Genomic DNA, 22,562 nt, shown 5'->3' with positions numbered 1-22,562 from the left:
TGCATTTTTTATGTTGTCTGAAGGTTAGCTTTAATAAGAATTATAAAGTCATTTGCTTTGAATTTATCAAAATATATATTATAAATCATGGCTGGGCTAAAGTAACATCTAATACCAAGTTGATGTCACTATACAAGTTATATGTGAGGGCCTCAGTGATTATATTTTTTTCTAACTATCTGTGTTCATTTGCTAAAGAATAAATAAGTTATAATTATAATATTATATAATACCCACAATATCTTATGGCTATCCAGCTTTTCACAGAATAAGTTGGGCATGAAGAGAACTTAGATACTAAGATGCACACAGAATCAGATATAATGTATGTATATCCTTGATAGGTGTTCACTACTAGCAGTCCTATATTGATATTAGCTACCACTATTTTCTAAATGTTTAGAAAGTTTAACTGACTTTGGCTTTAATTTGTTTTAAAAAGTTTAAATTTGATTTGTACTTTTGATGCATTATTATAGTCATGATAGTACAAGAACATAAAAATATATCTTCTTGATGTTCAAAATCCATAATTTCTAAGTTGCTAGAACTTTGGTAACTAAGAGTGTAACATCATACATGTAAAACAAAACTGTCTTCTTTCAAAAATCTGAAAGAGGTCCTGGGTTAACTCTAGCTCTATGTATTTGAGTAAAAGTATTCTTGCAGGGTAAACTCCTTCTGTAAGATACTTTCTAAAGTATTGTTAACTCTATACAATTTTATAGTATGTAAAACTCAATCAGTTCTCCTTTCAAAAAGGTTTACTGTATTTACATGGAATGTTCAAGATAAATATACTATATAACAAGATATTTGAGATGTAAACTGCTTTGTAAATACATGTAATTAAGTTGTGTGATTTTTATGCAATATGGGACCATATATATATTTATGTGATTTTGATATTAATTTATTAAATAATATTTATTACTGTGAAACCAAGAGGGAGGTCATCATCTTCAATATTATAAATAAACTTTTAAAAAGGGGGTTTGCCCTGATATAAGATGTAGCTGAGGAATTGGTAGAGTTAATAGATTATCAGTTTATCACTATTTTCTGTTTGAGCTTTTGATTTTCCCATTTAATTAGGAACTCTTCAATTTGAATTTTCCTTGGTGTTCAGCATTATTGTGATTTTACATTTTTGCTACTCATCTTCAGTGATATATTTCACCATCTTCTTACTCTGCAAAACTGAGAAAACCCATTCTCAGTTGAGTACCTTGAGATGGAAAATTATTAAACAGAAATATCACCCAGCATCATGATCATGTGACATTGTCCATAGGACAAAAATTAAGAAATTAGTGATTATTAGATTTATTTATTGAAGATGCATGTATTATATTTTTTTGTGACTTGTATTTAAATGCTGTGTGTCCTAACTGAGTGATATTTATGTCCCTGCAGTAGTGGACAGGGGAATCAGGTGTTCGGCATGAAAATGCATCATTTAATTGAATTCTATAAAAAATAATAAATAGACCAACTAAAAAATATGTTTTGATGTAAACTTTTGTATTGTTTAATGAATTTATAATTATTTTGTGTAAACCCCTAGTAAAATATTTTCATGTTTATGTTTATATAACAAAATTTTATAAACATAGGTTGCTGTCTCATAGATGTTATTTAAACAGCTTCATATATTTCTTTATATTTATTGAATTGAATAAAAGTTTGTTTTTCAATATGAGATTTTTTACTATTGATGTACTAATAAATAATTTTTTCAGAAAAAAATAATACAATTTATTATAAAGTTAACTGTATTAAAGTTTTTAAAATAATGTGTATAGTCTCTTTATTATTTACTTTTTAAAGAATCTGTTGCTATATGATTTATTTTGTATAGTCTTCATCAGTTCTCTCATTTTGATTAAGATGATCTAAAAGTCTTGAAAACTTAAGAAGACAATCTTTCTACACATAGGGCAATTTAGTTCTTACAATTCTGTATTTACCTCTGTAGTTTGGTAGATACTGTTTACCTCATGTTTTTTAAATTTTGTGTCATTTGGTAACTACCTCATCAATATTTACCTCGTGTAATTTTTTAATTTTGTGTCATTTGGTAACTACCTCATCAATATTTACCTCATGTGTTTTTTTAATTTTGTGTCAATTGGTAACTACCTCATCAATATTTACCTCATGTGTTTTTGGATTGATAAAGGTAATTGAAAAGAAAAAAAAATGTTATAAAAAAGTTGAAATCAATTTTCTCATCAGTGATCACAAATCTTTTGAAGGCCACTGATGAGTCATCAATACTACGAGAAAATCTCACCCGGCTTCTCAATAATAATGTGTACTAGTTCAGCGAAAACGGATGTTACACTAACCTACGAGGGAGCCAAAATAAAAAAAAAACCAAAAACCCTCCCAAAAACACAGGACTAACAAATGGCCAGAGGTTCCTGACTTGTGACAGGCACAAACATTCAGTCGGTTTAACATGTTTTGTGTGATCTCAACACTCCACAAATACAAGTACCAATGTGGAATAATCAGACACAGCAATCTGCACAGTAAAACTCAGTTCAAAAGGAGTCTGTGTCTGATATTTGAACATGTAACAGAAGAAACTAGGCAAAATTGCAATTATAATCAACACAAGTTACCAAGGCACTATTAATTTATCAGTTACTTGCATGCCAGCTCCAGACCTCATTTAGTATAACTGAAAGGTATGAAAAGAATATCGAGCACAATACCTCCTGTTATCAGTTTAGAACCATATCCTCATAAAACATGTAAAATATATGAGAAGAACAGAACCCATATCTTGCCAACATCTGGTTTTAGAAGAAAAATGTTTATTTCCTATGCAAAAACCTTACACATAAATCAGTTTAAATTCCAAAAAATGATATATTTAATGAACCTGATTTATGTACAAAACAACAACCCAAAAATTTGATATATACAGCATTATTGTGGATGGTTTCTGCTTAATACAATATCTTTACGAGGGGTAGACTCTTTCTAGATTTTGGTTTTTGTTTTTGCCTTGCCTGGAAATTCTAGACAAATATGTTCAGATCATGACATTAGATAAGAAGTTGTTTGAACATAGGCACTTTTCTTTTGAAAATTTTCGACCTTGTATTCACTCTCATAGTCTATTTAGTTTGAAATTTTTAACTAGTTATAATGTTAAAATTTGTGATTGTGTCAATTTAAGGAAACCCCTTTTGATAAATGAAGCAGCAGGATTTGTTTTTGATCGGTTATTTATTTTTGTAAACTAGGACAGATTATTTATTTTCTGCACTATTGAAGCAAGATTTTTAATTTTCATTAAAGCAAGGGACTGATTATTCATCTTCACAACTATATTTATGATATTTGAAAACACACAATTTTTAAATGATTTGTTTATTATAAATAATACATGTATAGTCAAGTCATTATGTACCATCTAATCAGAATTAATCATCATCCTCTGCAGAAATTAATCTTTTATATTCGCAACTGCATATACATGTATTGCATACATACATAGTATTAAAGTTTGGTTGTAACTAGCCGCTTTTAAAAGTATTGGCAAACATATTTGATAACATTGATAACCCTTTCATAACCTAAAAATGCAAGATTTTTTTTGGGGAAAAGGATGAATTTATGACGAATCTTGTGCCATCTCATACTTTTGATTAGACCTGCTGAGTTATTTATTTTCAATACATTGCAAGTCAGGTAATTTATTTTCAAACTACCAATAAATAAATAAATAAATTAATAAATCATTTGACATGCTATATATGAAAACACATTTTATCATCTTTCCGCCACAATGGGCTTGTTTTAGAAGAATTTTTTATGTTCGATATTTTTATGTTCGATATTGCTGATATAATGATGGTATTTGCCCATGATTATTTATGTACTTATTACATTTTTTCAAGTACGATTGATATGGTACTAGTCTCATTTATAAGTTGTGATTTAAATTGAAATAGCCAGTGTTCGTGAATGAGCATGATGTAAATGTTATATTATAAATTGTTAACTGCTATAGTGCTGGTTTTGACGAACTTGCATCACCAGCCCAGTAGTCAGTGATTTGGTATTGATATGTCATTTTTTTTAAAACAAAACTTTTTTTAAATAGTTCGTTAATAAGTTTTAAAATTATAAAGAAACTGAGGTTCGAACTTCCTCAGGCAAAGTTGGCTTTATTGTCGAGCCTTCGACTTTAGTCGAAAAAGCGAGACTAAGCGATCCTACATTCCGTCGTCGTCGGCGTCGTCGTCGTCGTCGTCGTCGGCGGCGTCCACAAATATTCACTCTGTGGTTAAAGTGTTTTAAATTTTAATAACTTTCTTAAACTATACTGAATTTCTACCAAACTTGGACAGAAGCTTGTTTATGATCACAAGAAAGTATCCAGAAGTAAATTTTGTAAAAATAAAATTCCATTTTTTCCGTATTTTACTTATAAATGGACTTAGTTTTTCTGCGAGGAAACATTACATTCACTCTGTGGTTAAAGTTTTTAAAATTTTAATAACTTTCATAAACTATCCTTGATTTGTACCAAACTTGGACAGAAGCTTGTTTATGATCATAAGATAGTATCAAGAAGAAAATTTTGTAAAAATAAATTTCCACTTTTCCGTATTTTACTTATAAATGGACTTAGTTTTTTTGCCAGAAACAAAACATTCACTCTGTGGTTTAAGTTTTTAAAATTTTTATAATGTTCTTAAACTATCCTGGATTTCTACCAAACTTAGACAAAAGCTTGTTTCTGATCATAAGATATTATTCAGAAGTAAATTTTGTAAAAAAAAAAATCACCTTTTCCGTATTTTACTTATAAATGGACTTAGTTTTTCTTCCAGTTAACATTACATACAGTCTCCAGTTAAAGTTTATAAAACGTTTATTAGATTCATAAACTATCCTGGATTTTTTTAACAAACTTGGAAGCTTCTTTCAATCAAAAGACAGTATCGAGAGGGAAATTTTTATTGATGTTTTTCCTCATTTTTGTTGAGTCTGCTATTAACAGCAAACGTAGAACCCTTACGAATTTTATAACTTCTTAGGAAGAAAGATAAGAAGTTAGCAATATCCTTCAACTTTACTTTCCGCTATATAGATGATCTATCCCATCGAACTAGCGATAAAGGATACTACATATATAGTTATGTCGGCCTCATATCTTGACTTACATCTAGAAATTGACAATGAGGGTCAGTTGAAAACAAAACTTTACGATAAAAGAGATGATTTCAGCTTTCCAATAAAGTAGCAACATTCCAGCAGCACCTGCATACGGGGTATATATCTCCCAATTGATCCGATATTCTCGTGCCTGTATTTCCTATCACGATTTTCTTGATAGAGGGTTGCTGCTCACAAGCAAGCTATTAAACCAAGAGTTCCAACTGATGAAGTTGGAATCATCCCTTCGTATATTTACGGACGCCATCACGAGTTGGTTGACCGTTATGAAATAAGGGAGCTACCATTTGACTTTTATGGGGGGGCTAGGATAAAAAATTTTGTCCTGCATTTTTTTTAGCTGTAATCTCTGTCCTGCCTTTTTATTTTTCACTCTGTTTGGTCCTGCTTTTTTTTTTTTTTTTTTTAGTTTATCCTGACTTTGTTTTACCTAAATTGTCGTCCTGACTTTTTTTTTACTCAAAACTCCTGTCCTGTCTATTTTTTTTTCAAATTTCATCCTAGCCACCCCCCCCCCCCCCCCCCATAAAAATCAAATGGTAGCTCCCTAACCGTTTCACAGATGATATCGGATATCTTCCACAATCCCTATTTACCGGATTTGTTATAACTTGAACAACACGACGGGTGCCACATGTGGAGAAGGAACTGCTTACCCTTCCGGATCACCTGAAATCACCCCTAGTTTTTGGTGGGGTTCGTGTTGCTTATTCTTTAGTTTTCTGTTTTGTTTCATGTGTTCTTTTGTTTGTCTGTTTGTCCTTTTCATTTTTAGACATGGCACAGTTTCTTTCCGATTTATGAGTTTGACTGTCGCTCTGGTATCTTTCGTACCTCTTTTATATAACATTGAATATTTTTGTTTGGTCCTGTTTTGTCATTTAGCTCTTCAATTGTTTCGATTTGTTTTAACATCCTTGGCTTTCAACGTTTATGATGAAGTTCGATCTAAAAAAAAGTACTTCGGACGTATCAAATTTATAAAGTGTTATTGTCATTTTCTCAAAAACACTCTAAAAACGTATATAATAGACGAGCTTCCAAATCTCTGTGTTACAGAGACTTTCAATAAAGTTTAATTTCTGTATCATTTTAACTGAATTTCCTTTATAATTTTATCACAAAATCCATTATTGCTGTAGCTTAATTTCCTTTATCGTTGCGGATTAACCTAAAAATAATATGTTAGTGTTTGTACAAAAATTATAGTAGAAGTAGAAGTTTTTTTTTATTTATATGTAATTTCGAACTATATTTACTTGATATTTATAAATAAAAAATTAAGTTTCTTCCCGCAAAAATAACTAGAATTTCCAATTATTATAGTTTTTATTTTTTTTTTGTTTATTTCTGTTTAGTTGTACGCATATGACTAACTGAAACATGCATATAAACAAATATTTTCGAGCTGCATGTAACAATTTTAATAATGACAGACAGACAGACATACATACATACTTTTATTACAAATTTACATACAGATATACCTTTATATCATATATACAATATCATACAACAGTTATATAAGAAATATCAAAACGCAATGATTTCAAAAATTTCATACAAATGAATGATACCCTCCACCAAGCCAAGTAAGCACAACAGCGAGTTTTAAAGGACAATTCTTAACAGTACTTGGTTCTTTATAAAACCATGCACTAATCTGGTTGCGAGGCCTTCTAAATCTGCAATTTAAATAAAGAACAGCATAATTAATATCTACTTATATGTTGTTATATTACTCCATTAAAGTTTCAAATCTTTCTATTTCAGCAGCTGAGACATTTTCTAAATCGGACTTTAACATGAATATTGTCTATATAAAAAGTAATAAACATGTTAAAGAAAGTAAAGTAAATATCACCAACAAGTAAAATTTCATTTTTCAACGCTAGTACTTCCTGTTTGGAAACTGGATAACAATCTATAAAATCATAAACAAAAAAAAAAAAAAAAACAAAAAAAACCAAAAAAAATGGAAAATGCCATGATTATGTAAGTCTAGTAAATAAAGAGTTCCAGCATTTTATATAAAACTATCAACCCAGTTTATCGTATATCAATAACAAAATACCAAGGAATCAACAATTAAAACATGTTAATGCTTCCTTAGAAAGGTAGAAAAAGTGATAACATATTTCATCTGTTTTTTTTTCTTCACAATAACACAATGCCGGGATGTATGAAAACCGAGCAACTCCAAAAGAATATTATCAAAAATGTTCTCAACAGTTAATAGTTATCAAAGGTACCAAGATTATAATTTAGTACGCCAGACGCGCGTTTCGTCTTCATAAGACTCGTCAGTGACGCTCATATCAAAATATTTATAAAGCCAAACAAGTACAAAGTTGTAGAGCATTGGGGATCCAAAATTCCAAAAAAATGTGCCAAATACGGCTTAGGTTATCTATGTCTGGGATAAGAAAATTAAATTAAAGTTAAGTTTTAAATATACAAAAACAAATACAAATAGCAAGTAGATCAGATTGAATTCATTTACACGTTTGCTGTAATTTTGTTTTAAATTTTGAATAACCACGAAAGGGTACGATTTGCTGTTTTAAAACTTTACTATCATCTTTATATATAACTTAAAAGATACATTCTTTAATTATTTTGAGTACAGTGATCAGGTGTGGCATGTGAACATGTTTTAAATTTGACCAATGAACGATAATTTATATGTCCCAAACATTGCAAGTGCTTTATCTGTATAGCTCGGCCAAACCAATAATGTATTTTTCAACACTGTATATGTTCATAGATTATATCACAATACATTGAAAAGGGACATTAATATTCAAGAATAATAAAATATGAAAACCACAAAAAGACATTAACAAACAACAGTTCACAACAGAATATTGAAAACAAAAGACTTAGCAACACGAATCATATAAAAAATGGGGAGTATCTCAGGTTTTCAGGAAGAATAAGCAGATTATGCACCACACTTGTACCCATCGTGTTGCTCATGTTAACACAAACCCGGTGATATTCAAATAGCGATGATTTAACATAATAAATGCACAGGCTTTGTTTTACACACATAAATAGAAGCAGATGTGGTATAATTGCCAATGAGAAAACACTCACCAAGAGATACAATGGTGTGGATGGTTATCAGTTTTATTGCATAATATTGTAAAATATGTTTACCGAAACAACGTGGAATCATAATAGACCGACAACATTTACGATTTTGGGTCATTGAAAATATTATTTAAACGTTTGAGGGAGATGTTCTTGAACAACGATCAGTATAGGGAAGCAATAAACAATGATCCTAAATTTGTAACGAGGTAGCATTACCTGGACGTGTGCAGCAAGGGATTAATGTTCAGGCGTACAAACACGATACAATAGATGTGATTTTGTGTTTGTAGACGAAGTAATACACTGAAATAAAATTAAAGTTACCTAGTATACCTAATGTCGTATCCGTTAACATGTACATTTGAGAAGGTATGTCATTATACATTCTTGTATAATAAAAGTGATACGGTCAAACAGAAAATGAAAAATATAGACTGTATGCTCTTAATACGTCCAGTAGAGTACTGAGGATGACATAACATATTTTTTCATTGATTTATAGTTTTGTACTGCAAAACATGATTTTCGTAGAAACGTTAGGATTTAATGTCTTTAAGTGATCTGTTGTATTCTATTGCTTTATTGGTGATTCCTGTTGTCATTTTATGTATAATATGTTCCCGTTTTTAACACTAAATCAGTATTTTTACATGTGTAAAACAGTTTCTTACGAGTTATGATATAAAGTTTATTTTTGGATTAAAAATCGTGACTATCCTGCTGACAGAAAATAGTACAATATGTTTTCTCTACGTATTTTGTGATATAAAGTTAATTTCATAAACAAAGCACTTATGTTTTTAATAAGTTCTCAATTGATATTTTGTCGATTCAAAGTATGCACTAATTTGACAGCTAATATACATGAATTAACAGTAAATGTTTAATTGTTTGTTATGCATGACATATTCCATGTACCTTAATATTTGTAGATTATCTCAATTAAGGTAAGGCTAGTCTACACGACAAGTCTGTTGTATCAGTCGTAGCATAATAGTGAACTAATGAAACAATGCTGTCTGAAAAAGATAAGACAACACTTATTTATTTTTATGTACATTTTATCATTTTCTTATCTGAGTTTTGTTGATATGCTTCTTACTATAAACTAAATTTTTAGGCAGACCTGATACTTAAAACATTTGCATAGTACATTTTGAAGGACACTCCGACACTTACATATATCTTCACCTAGACCTCCGTCCCGGAGTTAAAACCTCTTTATCAAGAGTCGTCTCTTGGCTGTATGTTGTGTAAGGATAGTAATACGCCTTGGTGGGTCAGTATGTTGCACAATATTTATCCTATCACACATTATCATATCTTATATTCGTATTACTGGCCTTTCATCTGTAAACCGTCCAATTGAGATTATTGTTAACGTTTTCTTTACTTGAAAATGCACAACATATTTGCTATTGACTTCCGGCAAATAATCGTAAATAGATCATTTTCACATAAAAAAACGTGAGTCAGAAATTTAATTCAACTTTTTATTTGAAGGTAGGATATCTTTTTCATTATTACACATATAACAACAATTTAAGGATAATATTTAATAAAGGCAACAGTAGTATACCGCTGTTCTAAACTCATAAATCGATTGAGGAAAAAAAACCCAAATCCGAGTTACAAACTAAAACTGAGGGAAACGCATCAAATATATAACGGGAGAACAACGACACAACAGAAACACAACATTAAAATGTAACACACACAGAAACGAACTATAATATAAAAATGGCCATTTTCCTGACTTGGTACAGGACATTTTAAGAAAAACAAATGGTGGGTTGGACCTGGTTTTGTGGCATGCCAAAGCTGACCGTTTTATGGCAATGTTAAATATAACATTAAAATGACAACATTACATGACAGGACTATAATACAAATAAAAGGGAGAACATTAGAACAGAGAAACACACGGATAATAGCTAACAGAAGGTACCAAGTTTAAAATTTGATACGCCAGACGTGGGTTTTGTCCACACATGACTAACCAGTGACGCTCATGTGAAAAAAGTTAGAAAGCCAAAAAATGTACAAAGTTGAAGAGCACTGAGGACCATAAGTTCGAAGAAGTTGTGCCAAATACGGCTAAGGTTTTCTGCCTGGGATAAGAACATCTTTATTATTTAGAATAATTCATACTTTTGCAAACAGTAAATTTTATAAAATGACTATACAATAGATATACATGATAAAACCGAAGTGATATTAAAATAAAAATTCCTTGCTGGTGATTAAATAATTGCTTGTTATGATAACGGATTTTAACTACTCACCAAATGTTTCTGTGCCTTGTATCGAAGTTAATCCTCTATCTGTTGAATGAATCAAAAAATTTCTAACAACAGTATTATTGTTGCTGTTGCACAGATTATCTGTTTTGGTTTCATTCACAACTAAAACAAACCCTCCTTCTTCACTGGATGATTTTCTTATCAAAAATGATCCTACAACTTTGAGTTTTATTTTTCCAATTGCTAGAAGAAATGAAATAACAGAGATATGAGTATGAAAGCAAATATATAAAATAAGGAACAAAAAATTACATTTACTGTATATTTTAAAGATAGTCGAGGTAATACAATTGTATTTAAAAAAAATCCCAAATTCCTAATGCAATATAAAAATAAAAAGACTTTAAAAAGACTTATCTATAAATGATATAAAAAAATGTCCGTGTTACTTATTCATTGTTTGTCTTTTGATATATATATATATATATATATATATATCTATTTTATTTCCATTTAAGGTATCTCTCAAATAATTCGACAAATATGTTTGAAATATTTTTTTTACAAATAAAATACTTAAAGATAGAATAAACACGATATTGGTTTACAATTTGATATCATTTTATAGAAAGCAGACTTAAGACGGAGTTTCGCATGGAAATAGGAAGGTGAAAAAAAAAAACGTAAACAGAAGAAACAAGTACAAAGAAAGATAGGAATATAACCAATATTAATAATATGGTTGGTTTAGAAGAAAGGCATCAAATTAAAACATCAAACTGGAACGAAAATACAATCTAAATTCATTTATTGGTGTGGTAAAACTTGTTGATCCAAATAGATAAAGACAATGCTTCAAATGTAATGTTAGTGTCAAACCTTCGTCTCTGGAAATATCAGGGAAGTACCAATACTGCTTTATTGCTTGCAAAGATTCAATACTCAAATTTACTCCAAGTCTCAAATCTAAAATGTAAAATACATGTATGAAAATAACTATACTTTGGGATTTTATATACAACTCCCTAAGGATATTCTCTTATAATATGGATTCAAAGCCAAAACCAGATTTTGGACTATATTTAAATATTGCACTTTAATTTTATGAGAACAAACAGTGAAACTATCATTTGTAATTTCACCGTAATCAGATGGTATTTAATATACATAGAGTTTATCGATTTTGATGAGTTTATTTCGTTTACTCTAATATCATACACTAACAATGATGAAATGAAAATGTTGTAAAACGCGCAATAACCAATAATTGCATTAAAAATATACAAACACTACCAAAATCAACTGTTCTGTAGTAGATTCAGAGGAAGTGTCCGTTGTTATTCTATGGTCTTCATGTTGTTATGTACTTTTATATTATTCATTAATATATTTTTCTGTCCTGACAGTTCTTGCATGTATTTGTACTGTATTCCTATCACGTACTGTTGCCATTTTAGGGATATTTTCAACATCGCCATATAAGCGGGACATTTGGCTTGCCATAAAACCGGGTTCAAGAATCTTTATTTTTCTCAAAATGTCAAATACCAAATCAGAAATATGGCAGTTGTTATCAGTCAAACAGTCTAACTTATTCAAGAAGCCTGAGATTGTAAATATCTCATCTTCTGTTCACCATACACATATTGTTGTTCAGCAAACAAAGAATCAAATAATATTGTTTAACATGCACAAAACAACTATATAGAATCTCTGTAAAACACCCCGGAATATTCCAAAGGGATCAGCAAAGTTATAAGTCGAAAACAAATTTACATGGCCATGCCAACAAAATACCCGAAAAAAACACCAAAACTAGCCAAAGTTAACATACAAAGCAATACGAGCACCACCAAAAAACCGAGTGGGATCTCTTGTTATCCGAATGTGTTAGCAGATCTTGTTTCACAAGTAGCACTGCGTTCTGTTGTTCATTAAAGTACAAATCAAGTGATAAGTCACACAGTAATTTTGTGATGTCACTTTGAATTTTTAACTTGGATTTCCAAATATACCCGTATATCATTTAAGATAGAGTATGTTTTAGAATACCTGTAATCTGTCCAACTCTCCTTTGTATTAAGGTTATGATATGATTAAAAAAAACTTTAGTCAATCCAGAATAGCGTTTCAGACTCATGACATTTATAAAGTGTTGTTTTCCCTTTATTTACACCACTAGGTCGTTACCTCTACTGGTGATTTATCAGTCCCCAAGGGTATCTACTCAGCAGTTAGTAGTTCGATACTGACACGATCTTAAACTAACATTTCTAAAGTCCGTTTATAGTTTTGAAATTTATAAAGAAACAAATGTGTTCACTCATTCTCACTCAGGCAAAGTTGACCTTGAGATGGATTTAGTACTTTTATTTCCAATTCAAAGACCATATGAGTGAATCATTAATTAAAAAAAATGCCAACTTTATTGACTTGACAACAGCGTCGTAAGTATATTCATTGTAAAATAAGTTTGGTTATCATTTTGGAATATCTAATTTACAGATTACAACGGATATGTTCTGATATTCGTTATCAAAACCTTGTCAACTTGATAACACTGTTTACATTAGTATTTTTATTGATAAATTTGCTAATAGTGACGCTTGTCGTAGAAATATTGCGTTTACAGGCTAAGGCTATACAATTTATAAGATACGTGTTTCTTACCAGTTGTTGGAATATTTAATTTACATGGCAGTATGCCTTGTGCTTCTGTGTGATTGAATACCAGTGATCCGAGGGTGTCTAAAATATATATTTAAAACATTGTTGTAGAAGGATTCTGTTAAGATCTTCAATTAGTAACTATTGATGAAGTACTTCATAAATAGACTTCTAGTCAGATCATAGATATTTGTCTATATAGTAGACGAAAATTGTAACTTAACATTAGACGAAAAGTGCAACTTAACCTTTGACCAGTTAATAAGAAAAAGCAATTTCAATTATTTCAACAAACGGAATGTAAGCAGGTACCTGATATCAGATTAGATATCATAATTAGTATCATTAATAAATACCCAGATTTAATTGGTGGTATCAAGTAGGTTTTAGTTTGTTTTCTCTGAAACGTTTGAACATTTTTCGTTTATTTCGGTTTGCTTAGGTATTCACAATTCCTCTTCGATTATTTGGTGTTTGATTGATAACTTGTAGATTGCTGGTAATTTCTTCAATACATTAATAATAAGGCTATCTGGAGCATGTTTTATTTCTTATATAAATCAACGAGTATACAGTTAATAATTTTCTTTTTAGAACATGCATAAGAGAATGGATTCGAAATGAGAATAAGAGAATGGATATCAAATGGGTAAACAAAACCTATCCATATGTCGAATAAAAAACACAACACATTAAGCAAAAGGAAAAGAAAAGAATAGAAAAGCAATATTGAATTAATTACTGAACAATAAACACAATTGGCCCGGAAGAGTCAGCAGTTTCACATTTTGAAAAAAATATAGAAACTTACAAATAATCTGAAGTGATTTGAAATTATCTTGAAGGATTAAAATTCCTTCCCAGCTTTCCATAAAATAGAATATAATTTTCAATCTGAAAGGTATCAGCTTTATAAATTTTGGTGCAATATATTATTATTGTCTCTTTACTACACAAGCAGATAAAATTAGCTTTAGACTATCTAGTTTTAAAAATGTGTCCGCTGACCCCACCTGCCAACCTACATGGCAGACATGGCTAAAATTGAACATAAAAAACTATGCATGGAAAAACATTTAAGAAACGAACCGATAAGCACCAAAAAAAACCAACAAACAAACCCCGGAAATAAAGCATGAAAATAGTGAATTCTTAAAATTTAACATCAGGCATTGTACATTTCTATAAAATTGGGATCGATTTTGGATTTTTATCCATTTAGTTATATCTCTAAATACTTGTGTCGATTTAAATACCAATAAGCAAACAATATGCATTGCTTCATCATATTACTATAGTTTGAAAGTTTGAAATGGGAAATAATTGATAATGCCTTTCAACATAAAAATGGTAGCATACGTTATAACTTTATTACTTTGGGATACCATAAGGTATATTTTTTCAATAGTGTACAAAAGGGTAAAACATAGAGGAACAAGTGATCAGTATGCTGGAGTTTCTTATCAACAAAATATTTGTTTAATTTGAAGGTAGACTTTTTCAACAAATTGTCGGCATTTCTATGGGAACGAACTGTGCGCTTTTCCTTGCCGATCTCTTAACGACAAAATTATTATATATCTCTACAGTGATGTTTTCATTCTGACGTCAAACGCACGACTCTGTTAAAAATTAAGAAAGCAATGAATGAGGTTGTTAAATTTTTTTATATGTTTTTTTGTGCTTCATTTGTTAGTTTTTATTGTGATTAAAATACTTGTTGTACTTGTTAAGATCACAACATAATATTGACCGCTAAACCCCTATTTTTGACATTTTACCTAATATATATGTTTGTTTTGTTCACGCATCGTTGTCAATATTATGGAATGTGATACGACTGTCATACAAGTGAGAGGTTTAGCTAGCTATAAAATCAGGTTCAATTCACCATTTTTTTACATAAGAAAATGCCTGTTACAAGTCAGGAATATGATAGTTGTTATCCATGGTCTGATGTTTTTATCTTTGATTTTGCCATTTGATTAGGAACCTTCCGTTTCGAATTTTCCTCGGAGTTCAGTATTTTTGTGATTTTACTTTTACAGTCTATATACATTAGGTGTATGCAAAATATCTTTCGTTCCATATTTGGAATTAACGGTTTGATCTTATATATCTAGCTAAATTGTTTAATGTTAAATCTTACCAAACATTTGCTCTGTGAAAGTGAATTGATACTTGTTTTCTGTTGTTTTCTCGATACGATATGTAGAGACACAATCTTCCAAAGAAATTTCTGTTGGGTTATCGTACACTGGGTCGTATTCTGTCCGCAAAACGAGAGCAAAACAATCAACTTTGGTTTTTGACTTCCTTATCAAAAATGTTCCAGGTGTGGTGGCTTTAAGCGTAAGCAGAGCTGAAATAGCATTAAAATAGTTCTAACTACATTGTGATGTTAATGGGATTGAAGAACTGCTATGCCAATATTTTAGCCACCAGTGATAATGTAGTTATGTCTTTTTATTATGTTCAGTCATTTCAATTGATATTCTATAGTGTGTCTTTCTGTGTTGTGATGTTACACTATTGTTTCAGATAAGGGTGAAAGTTTTGTACCATTTAAACGTTAAAACCCGCTGCAATTGTTTTCACCTGTCATAAGTCAGTACTCTAATGCTCAGTAGTTGTTGTTTGTTGATGTGGTATATACGTGTTTCTCGTTTCTCGATTTTTATATAGATTAGACCGTTGGTTTTCCCGTATGAATGGTTTTACACTAGTAACTTTTGGGGTGCTTTATAGCTTGCTGTTCGGTGTGAGCCAATGCAGTCTGTTAAAGACTGTATTTTGACATTTATTGGTTTACTTTTATAAATTTAAAAACATTTAAACATTTAAAGAAATCAAATTAAATGTCCCTTTGGCATGTTTAACCTTCTTTCATGACAAGAGTATTTCCAAAGTTGATGGCATCGAAACCTTTGCTGCTAAAGATAAGTTTTATAAATGATCTTTTCTCCTTTTTATATTTTCCAATGGGTTTGAAAAGGTTGTAACTGACAATATTCTACATGAAAGTTGTAAGTTTGTATTGGTACATGGGGGTTCGCTACAGTGGTTTCCAAACAGATCTTGTACATATAATGGAGTTTTGAAAGGGGTAGTCAATTTACTTTGGTTTTTGTATAAATAGCTTTAAATTAAATTGCACCATACATTGCCTTTATCAAAAGACGATACCTTCAAAATATCTTTATATCCGGATAGATGGTGACCTGATTGAGAATTTTCAATGATAAGGATATGACAGACATTAAAAAAAGATAATTAACAAGCTAAAAATTGCAAACTCCGTGAGAAGAAGTCGAAATAAAATCCTATTTAGGAGAAAGCGCTCCTGACGTAACTTTATAATGTGTTTGTTTTCCAATTTATATAGATCTAATGAAATCGGTCGTCCCGTTTATTATATCATTTGATATAAAGGATACCGTGAGATCTGTAATAAGAATGCCTCAGTTAGTTAATTCAAATCACGTGGTCTTTTGTTGTATACTTATCAACGAAACAATGTATTAGATATATTTTAAGAAGTGGAATTATAAATTTGCGATGTTGAGCAGATTAGTTTTCGTTTTCAAAAACATTACTTTTTATAAATTCTGTAATGTAATGCATTGATGGTAAAATGACTGTTAATTTTACGTTTTGACAATAAATCTAAATAAATAGTGTATCTTATTCTTCAATAATTGGAAATGATTCTATCCACACGGTATCACATCTATATAAAGACATCCGACAAGTAAACAAGAGGCAAATTTAACTTAACATTTTGTACATCTGTTACCGGTTAAGCCTGTAATTGTCAGAGTATTTTAAGGCAAAACTGTTCAGACATTTTGTATAACCAATATTACGGTAATTGCAATTAATGTTGATTGAAAGTGAAAAAAAGTGTTCAAATAACTCAGAAAAACATAATATATAGAACCTTCGGTTTTATTTATATCTGGCATAAACCAAAAGTTTGCTGTCTTTTCTACATAGTCCAGGGTATTAAATGTTGGAGATATCAAATCTGAAATAGAAAAAGCAGACGAAATATTTGTATAAAAAGAATGAAAATGAAATAAAACTAAGATATTCTAATAAAAACAGATACGGTAATGTTAAACATTTTAAACAAGAATGTGTCCCTCGTACACGGATGCCTCATCCACAATATCCTTTTCTGTGTTCAGTAGACCGTGAAAAATGGATAAGAACTCTTAATTTGACATTGAAATTAGAAAACACATATCATAAGGAACATGTGTAATAAGTTTCAAGTTGATTGGACCTCAACTTCATGAAAAACTACCTCGACCAAAAACTTTAACCTGAAGCAGGACAGACGGACGAACAGAAGAACGGACACACAGACCAGAAAACATAATGCCCTCTACTATAGCAGGTGGGGCATAAAAAACAGCTAAGGTTCCAACTCACTCAACCAATTGAAATCAGATAGTTTGTTTAATTTTTGTATCATATCACAGGTTTAGGAAGTTTTAATCCTTGGCTTCCAGCGAGCATGAACATTCCTGATGAAGGTAAATCAAGAAAGGGACTGCATAATTTTTAAAAATTTCGTTTTGAGAGCTGAATTACAACCGATTTTCGATGTCGTTATAATTTTGTATTAGCTCGAAAAGAAGATAGACCAATCAGATAACGGCAAAACCAAGTTTGTTTTTTAGTGAAACAAAATCGTTTCAATTCACTTGCCAAATTAACTTCGTCATGCGTGGCCTATACCATTTTTAAATTAGGAACAACCACACTTCGAATTTTAAGACAACAAAAAAAAAAACATAACTAAGATATCAAAGATTGCATTTCTGTTCTAATAGACAATGCAATGTCCCATATGACTCCTTTTATGGCTTAGTTAGCGCTACTTTTACTATGAAGTTTTGTGAAAAAAAATTATATATACCAATGGCAAGTTGATGTGCACTCCTGTTGCATTTCAGGTCCAACCTTAAAGCTGTGTGGCATATTTTAAAAATCTATATGCCTCGAACGAATAAATTGTGTCAGTACCGTAACAATAAAAAAAAACACTTTGCATTTATTGAAGCTCCCCCATTTGCAATGCATTTATTTGCCGATATGGCATTACATTTGGCAAGTACTTACCCTTTGAATCCTCTGGTTGTTCAAAATCCGAGCTTAAATCTATCCTATTCATAGAGTCATCACTACTGGACTACAAACAAAGAAATATTTACAAAATTACTAGTTTTTCACTCTTCTCTTTTACTTATGTATCCCGTCATACTTTGAACAACACCATTATTTTATTTATTATTATTACTTTTACTGTTAAATCTGGTTTTTGTTATATCTACTTTACGTGAGTCTGCATTTATGTATGCCGTCATACGACAAAATTATTTTTATGTCTACCTGTGCGAATTTCAAACGCGCAATTTTACACCAGTAATGAAAACCTTCTATCATTTATGGGTAGACTTTACATAGATAAATTCAGCCGTATTTGACGTGAAACTGTACTTATGTGTCCCGTCATGCTTTGAACCACACCATTATTTTATTTATTATTTTTACTGTAAGTCTGCTTTTTGTTATATCTACTTTACGTGAGTCTGCATTTATGTATGCCGTCATACGACAAAATTATTTTTATGTCTACCTGTGCGAATTTCAAACGCGCAATTTTACACCAGTAATGAAAACCTTCTTTCATTTATGGGTAGACTTTACATAGATAAATTCAGCCGTATAAGAAAAGCAAAATGAGAATATTAAATTTGATGTATGCCTTTTTGTGCTACTTTGTTACATTTGTTGTTTATGTAGTGATATTAAGATGATAACACAATATTGACTGTTGTACCCCTATTTTTGACATTTTTACTCTTTGAGTATGTTTGTTTTGTTCATGCATCGTTGACAATGTAATGGAATTTGATGCGACTGTCATACAAGTGAGAGGTTTAGCTAGCTATAAAACCAGGTTCAATCCACCATTTTCTACATTAGAAAATGCCTGTACCAAGTCAGGAATATGACAGTTGTTATCCATTCGTTTGATGTGTTTGGACTTTTGATTTTGCCTTTTGATTTTCCTTTTTGAATTTTCCTCGGAGTTCAGTATTTTTGTGTTTTTACTTTTTACAGAACTTTTTTTAAAGTCGCTTTGTGCAGACAGCGATCTGAGTTGAACTTGTATTTGATATCCATTTTGTTAACCCTTGTTTTAAAATTTTACTTTAATGTTTACTTTACTGCGAAAGTGTATACTTTATACGGCATAAAAACTACAAAAAATGTTTTAGCGTCTTTGTCAATTTACTATGAACTACAAAACTCTTTTGCTGGAGTATTTGTCTAGTTCACTATCAACTTCTACACCTTTTTGCTGGCGTCTTTGACACATTAATTTCTATTTTTAGTTTGAACCTTTTAGTCAGTTGTGTTTATTGTTATATAAACATTGTCGCATTAGCCTATTAGGTTTTATTAGGTTGCCAACCCAATTTTGTCGGTATAATTTTAAACAACCGCAATGCCAGTGGGAGGTTTTGCTAACTATAAAACCAGTTAAATCCAAATTTATTTTTCGGAAAATATCTGTACCAAGCTAAGAACATGTTGTTTTCCGTGGTTTAATCATAACATTAGATTTTGTCTGTTGTTTTATGAACTGTGCCTGTATGCATTTAGCTTGTATTTCTTTGTGTGAATGATACCCTTTTAGAAAAGGCATTGCCTTAACATTCTGTTCTATTGCATATTTTTTGAATGTATCGTGAACGACAGTAAATCATATTGAATCTAAGAAAGGCCGTTCTTGTATTACTATCAAAACAAATCTTTTGCATAAATTATTATATGCAATATGTGTCCTTGAAAAACTGGTCATGTCAAGCCATAGCAAAAACATAAATTTAATTATTATAATAATTGTAACTTTTGTTCTATTAAGCTAATAATCAGAAATTATGAAACTTAGGCCTCCTGTTGTGCAAAAATATTTCATAACAATAATATTGAAAATTATAATAATGAAAATTTATAAAGCGCCTGATATAAAAAATAGAAATTACTCCAATGCGTTGTGCATGCAGAAATGTAATTAAAACAAATCAAAGACAAAGACATAAACATAAATTTAAAACATACACTATAAATAAAGGCAACAGTAGTATACCGCTGTTCAAAAGTCATAAACGGATTGAGAGAAAAAAATTCCGGGTTAGAAACTAAAACCGAGGGAAAACATCAACTAATGGAGGAAAACAACAAAACAACAGAACACTGAAGTGCAAAAACAAACTATGTCAGATTAAAATACTGAAATAAAATTACAAAAAAATGCCTACCATTAAAAAGAACGATATTAAAATAAATATCAAAACAAAGTATTAACAATTAACATTTGAGGCTCAAATCATACAAAACAAAAACAAAAACTTAAGAAAGAATACAAAAATGCATTTAAAGTAGATGCACAATAATAAAAACCCGTAAAAGAAAACAAATCAATCTGATTAAAAAGCAATGCAATAAAAATGAGGTTAACGTTGAGATTCAAAAACGAGTTTTAAGCTGAGATTCAAAAATGTGTTTTAAGCTTAGGAACTTGCATGGTCTCAAACTTGTTCCAAAAAGATGCTGCTGTTCATTCACATCGTCTTTCGCCGTACATCTCCGTCCGCAACTTTGGAACGGTAAGTAGTTGTGAAGAGCTTGACCAGAGAGATCGGTTTGGCAAGTACAAATTGACTAGCTCCCGAATGGAAGCATGGCCAATGCCATTGAACAACAAAGTTTTGCCAGTAAACATTATGTGTTTTCTAGGTTAACAACAAAAATAAAGTATAGACACATTATTTAGGATAACAATAATAAAATTACCAAAACGTAAAGATAAAAATTGAAAGCACACTAACAAACATTATGATTACATACGTCGTTTTCTACATCATTGACGAACTCAGCGAAATTTATCATGTCATGTTTTTTGTGTCTTCCAGCAATACAATTAGGACAAACGGCAACGCTACAGTCGGTGCAATATAGGCAACATTTCCAACCTTTATGGAATTCACATCTAGCAATCAAATTAAATGATCTCCTTTTTTTAGGCAAACCAACATTTTTTATGTCGACTATTTCATGAGGCTCTGCTGTTTTGAATCTGGAGTGCACGTTATCGCGACATTTACCACACATTAGTAGTTCACAGGTCAAACATTTCCATTTAATGGATCCCGATTGATCGCAAAGGTGACATACGATAGGAATTTGTCCTTGTATAATTGAATCTGACGACATATTACTGGACATAAACCTCATTCAGTATAACAAACAGATTACTATATCAGTCGATTTATCAAATTGCGTATCTAAAGTTAACCGTGTGTACACTCATTGGTCTCTTGAATAAATTTATTGTTCTTAAGGTTATCATGTAACCTTCTAGTAAGATATTTCTACTCATTATCAAGAAATCTGGGCCAAATATCCCATAAACGATATTTGTAAACAATTTTTAAACTTATCCACAAAACATATTTACAAAATCTGGTTCCTTTTCCTAAACGTTTATATTAGTAAGGTGCCCAATCAACGGATTTGATCGATTTGGGTTAATGGAATAACACACGGCTTTATTTTATTTATCAAATAAAGAGGAGATGGTGCCTCATCGAAATACTGTTGTGTCGTTGTCTGTAGTGGTCACATTTTTGTTAAATCATGGTCAAAGGTCAAAGCAAAAATTCCAGGAAAATGCAGTCACATTAGCATAGTTTGTTGTTTCTACATATATGCGTTAAGAGCAAAATGAAAAAAAAAAACTAACTTAAATTCAAAGAAAAATATCTTTTGTTTCTAAATTCAGAACTTATTTTATTTCTTATCGCCAAACAAGTCTTTAAATTTAACAATTATCTAAAGTATAATGTGCAAATTTGAAATTTTCAAAGAGCTTTTAAATAACAGTGACCTTTACCCATTTCAATTTCAAAATTCGGAATTTTTAAATTCAATTCTTTACAAGTAAGATCTAAAGATGTTTTTTAGATCTTAACTTTGATAACTTGTCAAACAAATGTGTGTTTGTACGTCTTTTGATTGTTAGGTGTTCGTCAATTTCTCGGTAAATATCAAATTTCTTTTATTGAGTGTGAAAGCGCATACATTATTAATTAGTTTCGAAATTTGTGTAACATTAACGTCAAACTTGGCTGAATATAAAGCTCTGTGCATAACTTTGCTTTACGGAAGTAAACATTACCGAAAACGGAGAAGAAAAAGGGGGGGGGGGGGTTTAAATTATGAAAACAAAAAAGTATGTTAGAAACACATTATCTTAAATATAAAGATAAT

The 22,562-nt window shown here is 30.6% G+C and overlaps 1 protein-coding gene across 3 annotated transcripts; it reads right to left on the bottom strand.

The window, feature by feature from the left end:
* Positions 1-6,649: 6,649 nt before the first annotated feature.
* LOC143080709 (uncharacterized) lies at positions 6,650-21,566 on the bottom strand. 3 transcript variants are annotated; one of them, XR_012979777.1, is made up of 10 exons: positions 21,141-21,564; positions 18,342-18,411; positions 17,152-17,238; positions 15,361-15,573; positions 13,215-13,292; positions 11,424-11,510; positions 10,587-10,787; positions 9,220-9,320; positions 8,518-8,604; positions 6,650-6,887 (listed from the first exon to the last, which is right to left on the bottom strand). XR_012979777.1 is itself a non-coding variant. In XM_076256705.1 (9 exons), the coding sequence occupies exons 1-8, from the start codon at positions 21,525-21,527 to the stop codon at positions 9,244-9,246; spliced, it is 1,200 nt and encodes a 399-aa protein (XP_076112820.1). In that variant the 5' UTR covers positions 21,528-21,564; the 3' UTR covers positions 6,650-6,887; positions 9,220-9,243. The 3 variants fall into 3 exon arrangements, 2 of the variants coding, with proteins under 2 accessions (XP_076112820.1, XP_076112821.1); XM_076256705.1 differs by lacking the exon at positions 8,518-8,604; XM_076256706.1 differs by lacking the exons at positions 8,518-8,604; positions 9,220-9,320 and having other exon boundaries at positions 21,141-21,566.
* Positions 21,567-22,562: the final 996 nt, after the last annotated feature.

The sequence above is a fragment of the Mytilus galloprovincialis genome, chromosome 6 (genome assembly GCF_965363235.1).
Source record: "Mytilus galloprovincialis chromosome 6, xbMytGall1.hap1.1, whole genome shotgun sequence".
NCBI classification, from domain to species: domain Eukaryota; kingdom Metazoa; phylum Mollusca; class Bivalvia; order Mytilida; family Mytilidae; genus Mytilus; species Mytilus galloprovincialis.
Note: the sequence above shows the minus strand (reverse complement) of the source record. Positions and strands in the feature narration are given on the sequence as shown.

Bases quoted from the DNA above. Each gene is read 5' to 3' on its own strand.
- LOC143080709 (XM_076256705.1), bottom strand. From the start codon at position 21,527: ATGAGGTTTATGTCCAGTAATATGTCGTCAGATTCAATTATACAAGGA. The intron at 17,239-18,341 runs GTAAGTACTTGC...TTTCTATTTCAG, and splicing joins ACAACCAGAGGATTCAAAGG to ATTTGATATCTCCAACATTT. The intron at 13,293-15,360 runs GTAAGATTTAAC...TATATATTTTAG, and splicing joins TTTCACAGAGCAAATGTTTG to ACACCCTCGGATCACTGGTA.